This window comes from Rhinopithecus bieti, unplaced genomic scaffold, assembly GCF_001698545.2.
Source record: "Rhinopithecus bieti isolate Rb0 unplaced genomic scaffold, ASM169854v2 scaffold_41404, whole genome shotgun sequence".
NCBI lineage: Eukaryota > Metazoa > Chordata > Mammalia > Primates > Cercopithecidae > Rhinopithecus > Rhinopithecus bieti.
This window is the reverse complement of record NW_016816751.1, coordinates 4,891-14,476: the sequence shown is the minus strand read 5'-3', so window position 1 is coordinate 14,476 and position 9,586 is coordinate 4,891. Positions and strand designations below refer to the sequence as shown.

The 9,586-nt window shown below is 47.4% G+C and overlaps 1 protein-coding gene across 1 annotated transcript in view; it reads right to left on the bottom strand.

The window, feature by feature from the left end:
• Positions 1-653: 653 nt before the first annotated feature.
• Positions 654-9,586, bottom strand: part of LOC108517324 (supervillin-like) — a gene marked incomplete at its 5' end in the record, with an annotated part of 13,705 nt that continues 4,772 nt past the window's right edge. The window contains 5 exon segments of the mRNA XM_017855188.1: positions 654-914; positions 3,232-3,335; positions 8,118-8,165; positions 8,168-8,393; positions 9,141-9,285. Of these exon segments, the coding sequence (XP_017710677.1) occupies positions 696-914; positions 3,232-3,335; positions 8,118-8,165; positions 8,168-8,393; positions 9,141-9,285 (742 nt within the window).

Here is a 9,586-nt window from a genome sequence, read left to right as displayed (position 1 = left end):
GCTCCTCTGTCTGCAGCTTCTGGGTGGAGCATTTTCTTCCTCCTGAATTCACTGTGGCGGCTTCCCTCTGCCTTCCTACCACGGGATTAACTCTGATATGACTGACGGCGAACGACAGCATCTTATACATCCACATTCACTATAACATTGGATGGAAGGTTTCATATGTTATTTATTGCTGAACAGTTTTCAGGAAGAGAATCAATTGCACATACTCAGTGATATTAAACTAATAGTATCAATGAAACCATAAAATGTGATATTAATTACTGGTATTTTCACTTTACATAAAGGACCAGAAATTTCATGTGGATGGTATATGAAAACTACAAACTTACTTTTAGGATATAACACTAAAATAATAATAAATAACAAAAGGTTGGCAATGGCCATTCACCATTTGGGGAGACTTTCATTTTCCAACAGCATGGTAGTGGTTGCAGATAAAGTACATGGCAGAGGCCAACTTGTCTCTCAGTGTGATCAACCCGGAGTACAACAGGGTTTTAATCTGCCTGGGGCGTTCCACAATATAGCCTTTATCCTTGAGGGTAACATGTTAGATGGCCTCATAATACCAGAGAGAAAACTAGTTCTTCTTCATGCTGGCAGCTGAGAATGCATGAATCTAAAATTAATAAATCTCAAAAAAATTAAAGGGGAAAAAAATGGATTTCATTACCACCTGCCAGGCTTTACAGACACTGGCTGACCCATGCAGAAAGAGAAAGAGGGTCTAGGGCTCCGGGGAGCTGCTGGCGAGGCCTCTTCTTTGCAGTACTGGAGTACGGTCTCCATCGTGCTCTTCCGGTCGGAGGCAGGGCAGATGCGGGCAGAACCAGTGATCTTGTTCTCGATGGGCCACCAGCCTTGCCAGAGGTACACCTCGTGGTGGTTGTCAACAAGGAAAAGCGCTGTGAGGGCAGGGACAGACCCTGACCATCAGGAGCTCCTTCACAGACACTTCCAGCTCACTCCTCCCCAAACCTAGTGGATGCTGTTCCTCCCCGCTGCTGTGTCATGGGGGAAACCCCCTTGGCCGTCAAACCAGGGGCAAAGGGGCAAAGAGAAACCCAGGACACCCCAGCCCTTTGAAAGGTCAACTGGGAGAAGCCTCTAGACAGAGAGAGGTGGCGTCAAGGTGTTGGTCTCTTTCATTCCTCGTCCTCCAGGTCCTCCTCCCTTTGCCCCAGCTCAAGCCCCTGGCCCTTCTGGATACTGGCAGGACTGTGCTAAGAGTGGAAGGGATAATGCATGTGCCACTCAAGGGGCTGTTAGCACCACGTATCTCCAAAGAGCACAATCAACACTGGAGCACACATCTCACGGCAGACAGGTCAGAGGCGTTCCTGCCCTGCGCGCGACTGCTTAGCAGTGAGGTGAGCTCATGGTTCTCTTACAGAGAAATGGGCTTTAAACATCAAAACTGTGGCCAGGAGTGGTGGCTCATGCTGGTAATCCCAGTGCTTTGGGAGGCTGAGGAAGAAGGACTGTTTGAGCCCAGGAGTTCAAGACCAGCCTGGGCAACATGGTGAGACCGTACCTCTACAAAAAGAAAAAAAAAAAAAATGCCAGGCATGGTACATGCCTATAGTCCCAGTTACTCAGGGGCTGAAGTGGGAGGATCACTTGAGTCCAGGAGTTCGAGGCTGCAGTGAGTCATGACTGTGTCACTGTACTCCAGCCTGCATGACAAAGTGAGATGCTATTTCTAAAAAATAAAATAAAATGGCTGGGCGCAGTGGCTCACGCATGTAATCCCAGCACTTTGGGAGGCCGAGGCAGGCGGATCATGAGGTCAGGAGATTGAGACCATCCTGGCCAACATGGTGAAACCTCATCTCTATTAAAAATACAAAAAATTAGCCGGGCATTGTGGCGGGCACCTGTAATCCCAGCTACTTGGGAGGCTGAGGCAGGAGAATGGTGTGAACGCGGGAGGTGTAGGTTGCAGTGAGCCGAGATTGCGCCACTGCACTCCAGCCTGGGCGACAGAGTGAGACTCCATCTCAAAAATAAATAAATAAATAATAAATAATAAATAAAATAAAATACAAAATAAAATGAAATAAATTGAAAATAAAAATTGTTCTACTGCCTTTTCCTCCTCACTTTTTCTCCTCCTCAAATTGTCAGCCTGACTCTTACTCCACGTGGCAAAACGCCTCTCACTGTTGCTGGTCGGCTCACCATGTGTCCTTTCCTGGCATGCGTTTCAGGATTCTGTGAAAGCCACACTTTAAAAGCCCAGTGGAGGTTGATAACCCGCCCTGAGCCCCAGGATGAAGGGCGTGGGCACAGCCTCTCTTTGTGATGGCTAAGATTTTCCAAGCATGACATGTGCACTGGTCAAACTTCCAGTGGTGCCCTGGGCTCTCAGTGCAAGGTGAGGTCCCTGGCTGCAGCTCCAGGCTCTTGTAATGTGAGAAGCAACAAATACAAACTGGAAAGCAGCTGACCTTGGCTTCACTGGAGGGTGGGCAGGAGGGGCTGTCAAGCCCAGTCTCTTGTGACTTTCCCAACCAGAATGAGGGCACAGAGGTTTTTGTCTTGAGGTGGTGGCCTTGTGGAAACAGCCCTGACCTTGGGATCAGAAGACCTGGGCTGGAGTCTTGCCTCTGCTGTGGAGACTTGGTATGGCAGACCCTGTTCACTGGCTAACGTAGCCGATACCTCAACACCCTTCTCCCCCGCCATTTGCTTTCCTAGGCTCCCTTGCAGCTGGGGTTGGCCATGTGACAAGCTCTGCCCAATGGGATATAAGCAGAAGTCTGCTGGGGGTTTCTGGGAAAACGTCTTTTTTATCTGATTAAAGAGAGAGATGTGGCTATTAATTCCCTTTTTTCCTCCACCCTTCTTTCTCTTTCTGTCTTGAATGTAAACATGATGGCTGGAGCAATGGCAGTCGACCAGTGACCATGCAGCAACAAGACTGAGAGCAAGGCTGGGAGAAGAGCAGACACGCCAGGCCTGCCGCTGTGGTGCTCAACCTGTTCTTAGCTGACGTCTTTGGGTGGGTTAAGTAACTGAGCCTTGTTCCTTATGCTATAATGTGTGGCTGATTTTACCCTCCTTCCTTTTGGTTTAGGGGTGAGGATAAGCCTATGTTCTGGGTGTGCAGAAGCACATGGAAGGTGTGTCTTCTGCTGCTCAGCATAGCTGCCGCCTGCAAGCAGTGCCCGACTGGGGCACACTGCACAGATCTTCCTGCAGGAAGGGCATGGAACTGACCACAGAAGGGGCTTGGGCAAAATACACAAACTCCGTGGCCGCAAAATCCCCAGAGGAGCTGCAGAGGATGAACAGGTGGGGTGCGAAGTTAAAACTTCCAGGATCTTTGAAAGAAAAGAGAACAAAGCTAAAGTTACCGTATGAATTAAAGTAAATTCCAGATGAAGAATGAATGTAAAATATGAAATAATTCAAAGCATTGTGGAAACGGGTAGAATTTATCTGAGCTTCGAGGTGGAGAAGACCTGTTAAATTGTAATAGTAAAAGAACTGGCCAGGTGCGGTGGCTCATGCCTGTAATCCCAGCACTTTGGGAGGCCGAGGTGGGCTGATCATTTGAGGCCAGGAGTTTGAGACCAGCCTGGCCAACATAGTGAAACCTGTCTCTGCTAAAAATACAAAAATTAGCTGGGCATGGTGGCACATGCCTGTAATCCCAGCTATTCAAGAGGCTGAGAATCGCTTGAACCCAGGAGGTGGAGGCTGCAGTGAGCCAAGATCGCACCACTGCACTCCAGCTTGGGCAACAGAGTGAGACTCTGTAACAAAACAAACAAACAAGCAAACAAACAAAAAAGACTGGAGTCTCTGCTTCTATATCACCTCAATTTTTCCTACCTTCAATCCCATTTCCAACATTACAACTGTATTGGGGTTTGAAAGGAAGAAGAAAACTCATTTAAGTTCCTAAAAGTTCAGGGGTCATATTTACTTGATTTTTTCAGCCATTTCTTTGGCAAAGTATCTGTAACATAGGTTCCATAAATGATTCTAATAATTTCTTAAAGTATTTTCACTAAAAATGGCCTTTCCTACCATCCACTGTAGATCTGAACTGGCTAAGTTTGTATGTTTTTGAGAGGGCAAAATAAAATAGGAACCATCAATGACTACATTATAAATACCTAAAATTAATTTGGAAGCCACTCAACTGAAATTTCTGCTAACTTAGCAAAAAATTTTGCCTTTGATTAGCAATCCTGTTCCTCAAAGTAGTGAAAATTTGTTGCACCAACTAGATTACTGGGGAAAGGCATGTTTCAAATAGATCATAACAGTTTATAAAGACCTAGACATTTTTAGCACTCAAATACATTGTGTAAATACACATTTACACTTAAATAACCAATATCATGTCCTAACATTCTAAATAGACTTGACAGTATATATCCAAAATACAATTGTATCTCTTTTTGAAAGTATTTTTATTTTAGAGACAGGGTTTTGCTCTGCTGCTCAGGCTGGAGTGTAGTGGTATAACCATAGCTCACTGCAGCCTTGAACTCCTGGGCTCAAGGGATCCTCCTGGCTCAGCCTCCCAAAGCCCTGGGACTACAGGCAGATGCCACTATACTGGGCTGATTTTTTTATTTTTCGTACAGATGGGGTTTTACTATGCTGCCCAGAGTAGTCGTGAACACCTGGCCTTAAGTGATCCTCCCACCTCAGCTTCCCAAAACTCAGGGATTACAGGTGCAAGCCTAGACTTCTATTTCTTTAAAGAGATTTTACAAAATGGGCATTTCACTAATTTTCGTTAAGAGTTTTTCTTCATGTATTGACATGTAGTCCAATATACAAATTCATTTTTCATATGTGTATTCATTTTTAATTTTAGCAATGTAAAGATTAAACTTTTAGTGGGAAGAACTTATGGGGCCATTCTTTTCCTTTTCTTTTTCTTTTTTTTTTTTTTTTTTTTTTTTATTTTTAGTAGAGATGGGGTTTCACCGTGTTAGCTGGGATGGTCTCGACTTCCTGACCTCTTGATCCGGAGTCATTCTTTTCACAGCCTTGATCAGTTGCCTAATTTAAAGTGTAATACAAAAATTAACGGGGCGTGGTGGCAGGCGCCTGTAATCCCAGCTACTCCGGAGGCCAAGGCAGGGAGAATTGCTTGAACCCAGGAGAGAGAGGTTGCAGTGAGCCAAGGTTGCGCCACTGCACTCCAGCCTGGGCAACAGAGCGAGACTCTGTCTCAAAATAAATAAATAGGGCCTGGTGCAATGGCTCATGCCTGTAATCCCAGCACTTTGGGAGGCCAAGGCAGATGGATCACGAGGTCAGGAGATTGAGACCATCCTAGCTAACACGGTGAAATCCCGCTGCTCTAAAAATACAAAAAATTAGCCGGGCATGGTGGCGGATGCTTATAGTCCCAGCTACTTGGGAGGCTGAGGCAGGAGAATGGTGTGAACCTGGTAGACGGAGCTTGCAGTGAGCCGAGATTGCACCACTGCACTCCAGCCTGGGTGACAGAGCGAGAGCGAGACTGTCTCTAAATAAGTAAATAAATAAATAAATAGATAAATAAATAGATAAATAGATAAATAAAGTGTGGACATATTATGCCATCAAAGCAGTTTCAAGAATAAGTTTGGTACCAGTAGTGCTATTTAGGAATAACAGAAAACAGAGGTGTGAAGACTGCTCATGGTTAAGTATCCTTCCCCCAGAGCCACCTATTTATAGAAATTAAACCCCTGTCATGCCCTGGAGAAGCCTGGCTCAGCATCCCTGGGGACCTTGAGCAGCTGTCCCCTGACCCTGCTGGAGTGCGAGCAACCCTACCCTGCAGGCGCTGGGCCAGGACATTGACCCCAGCAGGCCGGCCAGCATCAGCCAAGCAGAGGCTGTACCACCTGTGCAGCTGCTGCTTTTTGCTGACCCTCTCCCAGAAGTGCTCCCTGAGCTCTGACTCAGTCCTGTTTGCAGGTGTGCTGACCCTCTCCCAGAAGTGCTGCCTGAGCTCTGACTCGGTCCTGTTTGCAGGTGTGCTGACCCTCTCCCAGAAGTGCTGCCTGAGCTCTGACTCGGTCCTGTTTGCAGGTGTGGCTCTTGTGGGCACAAGTGATAGAGGAGCCGGAGGAGTGACACCAAGGGGCCAGAGCTTTCGCGTTGGCTACAGAGTGACTGCAAGTGCCATCGGGCTGTGCTTCTGCTGCTGGAGGGATGGTCTGGAATCTGAACATTCTCTGCTCTATCCTAATTCTCCAAAGCTGGACTTTTCCAAAGTTGTAAGTCTGCTGGAAAGAAACAAAAAAAGGAAGGAAGGAAGAAAGGAAGGAAGGAAGGGAGGAAAGAAGGGAGGGAGGGAGGGGAAAGGAAAGAAAGACAAAGAAAGAAGGAAAGAAAGAAGAAAGAAAGAGAGAAAGAAAGAAAGGAGAGAGGAGGGAGGGAGGGAGAAAGAGACAGAGGGAGAGAGGGAGTGAGGGAGAGAAGGAGGGAGGGAAGAAAGGAAGAAAAGAAGGAAAGAAACGAAGAAAGTAAGTGCCTGGACAACATAGTGAGACACTGTCAAGGAAGGGAAAGGGAGGGGAGGGGAGTGGGAGGGAAGGGAGTCCCTCCCACTGGGGTCCTTTTCTGACACCCCACTACTCCCTGGAAGGAGAGGCTGAAGCTGCTTGAGCCCTGGAAGATCCCATTCCTGCTGTTTAAGAAGCTCCTGAAGTTCGATGTGTTCAGCGGCCCAACTTCAAGCCGCCTTGCTGCTGGTTCAAGCCTGACCTGCTCCACAGTCTGGTGACTGGGCTCTTCGGCCCATCCTTGTAACCAAACTCATGGCTCCCCACATCCTGTGCTGGAGCCCCACTCTGACTCCCTGCCTGCAGAGTGGGTTAACAGCACAGTCGGGTTTGAAAAGAGGCTGGCCTGGATGTGAGTGTCCGGCTCTGCTCCCTGCTAGCTGTGTGGCTTCAGGCAGGTTCCCTGATCTTATGGTCCTATTCCTCATCTGAGAAATTAGCACCACAACAGAACAAGTCTCAGGGAGCCCAGGAGGCACTCAGCTAGAGGCAGGATAAAGCCCCAGCATCGTGCCCTGAAGGGGCAGGGGACCTCTGGGCCACAGCCGGCTCTGCAGAGCACACAGCCCCACTGGCTGTGCTCAGTGAGACCCGCCTGCTGGGTGTTCCTGCACTTGCTTTATTTTACATCATGGATAACTGTCTTGGAGACAGGGTCTGAAATAGTTACTTGGTTCCTACAAAAGTGTCTTCTGTAGAGTAGGTGCTCAGGAAATGGTGTCAGTTGATGAACAGATGCATTTTATATAAACCAGGAAAGAAATCACGTGGTTCTGAGCCTGCAGTTTTCTGAAGCAAACAGCTGCCTGTGCTTCCTGTGGCCCCAGGGGCAGGTGCACCTGCACAGCAAGGAGGCTGTAAAGAGGCGAAAAAACTCTCTTCTGAGTTGAAATCACAGACCTGTGACCTGCATGCTAAGTGGGAAGGGGTGAGGAGCGCTGTGGGAAAGGCTCCTCCTTGGCAAGGAAAGGGGTGATTTCTCCAGAGCATCCAGGTCAGTGTTTTGCAATGCGGTATGTCACCATCAGGAACCGAGGAGAGTTTAGACTCTGCATTTACTATACCAGACCCACAAAGCACCACACGTGCTCTCAGTCTCGGGAGAAACAGCCTCTTTCACTTTTCAAATCAATCTTCCGTGCGTGTATTTACTATAATGTTACAGCCCATTTGGTTCCAGCTTTAAATCACGAAGATATGCTGTACTCAACGACTTTAATTGAAGCAGCACACGGCCACATGGGAAATATCATTTAGAGGCCATCATTTAGAGCTTTTCTGTTTCCCAGAAAAGCTCTGGGGACAGGGGCAGGAGAGAGAGAGAGGGAGCCGAGAAGACTTGATGTGCAAGTTCAATTTCTACAGGTGAACACCAGCGGCCTCGGCAATGCTAGGTTGTTAGGAATTCGGCCTTCTTTTCATCTCTGTGGTTTACTAAGTGGCTCTCAGAGGCGCATGACTGCAGTGCCCCACTGCACATACCCAGTGGGGAGCACAACAGGACTCATCGGGGAAGCTGGCTCCTGCAGGGCTGCTGGGCCGGCCTCTTTCAGCTGGAAAAAACCATGAGTGTTCACTAACCTGCTGTGCTCACCATGAACTTCCACTTGACCACATAGGCATCCCCTCGTGGAACTGCCCAATGCTCTGTTTGGGGAGCCTGCTATAGTCGAATTCTAGGATGTGCCAGACATCCACGGAGATGCTGGTGATCTCAAACTGCCTCCTGTCATGTCCTTCCACCAGGCCATAGCCACGGCCGACGTTCACCCCGTCCAGGATGGTGCCTGCTGTCGTCTGGGGCATGGACACCATCCGTGTCACATCGTACGGCTTGACATCAGCCCTGAGGTCTTCCTATAGGGGAACATGAAGACATCGGTTCAGTTGCCTGTTTCCACAGCCACTCCTTGTCACACTCAATGCTGCTTCAGCTGTTCATGGGACAGCATAAAATACAGCTTCCATACTCTGTCTCAGGATGTTTAAGTGCAATCAGGGAAAGGCTGCATTTTCAAAAGACTCTGGGAGGTCTGAACACCCATTGCCACATTGGTGGTGTGGCATCATGGGATGCCTGAAAACAGGTGCAAACCAGACTCTTCACCTCCCGGAGTCAGATTAGAATTGGAGGCCTGTCTGCTGTTCTACCAGTGAATCCTGGGAAGGCCTCTTAGCTTTAAGGGTGTGTGTGTGTGTGTGTCCATGTTTTTTTTGTTTTAATTAAAAAAGTATTTTAGTTGACACATGATTATGGGTATGATTTGATGTGTTGATACATGCATCTGTTTTATGGGGAAGGGGATGTGGGAAGGAGACGGGAGAGGGAGGATAGGGAGATGTTGGCCAATGGGTACAAAATGACAATCAGAGAGGAAAATGAGTTCTGGTTTTCTCCTGCACAGTGGGCTGACTGTTTTCCAATACTGTATTGCATATCTCAAAAGAGCTAGAAGAGAAGATTTGAATGTTCTCACCTCAAACAAATGATACATCTGAGGTGATGACCTCGCAAACTATCCTGATTTGATCATTTTACATCAAGGCCACTTTTGTTGGGACCCGAACCAAGCCCTGAGGTTTGAGACTTGGTCACCGGAATACCTTGTGCTGGGCAAGTTCCCTGGGGTTCTTCTCATTCTCTCTCTTCAGTTCTGTCCAATCCAGAAACTTCTCTTTGAACAAAATTGTTTCATTGTGTTCAGTAAGTCTCCCAAATAGCGCCCAGTCGGGCCGCCCCTGTCCTTTTCTGCAGGGTGGGGGTGGGGGTTGGGAGAACAGACAGGAAAAGAACCAAGATTAAGCTAAGCTTAAACAAAGGAATCTAAAACACATGTGGCTACTGGAAAAAATCTCAAAGCATGTAAGTGGTGTATAGAACAAATGGTTTATTTTCCTGCATTTTACCAAATAATGACATTTTGTTATTTTAGTCTGAAGTCTTGCAAAGCTTTGTGTCCATGGAGTTTTTGATGTGCCTAAATGTGACATGAACCATGTCAGGACTAGACTTTTCTTACAATCAAGCAAGTCTTTTTTTTTTTTTTTTT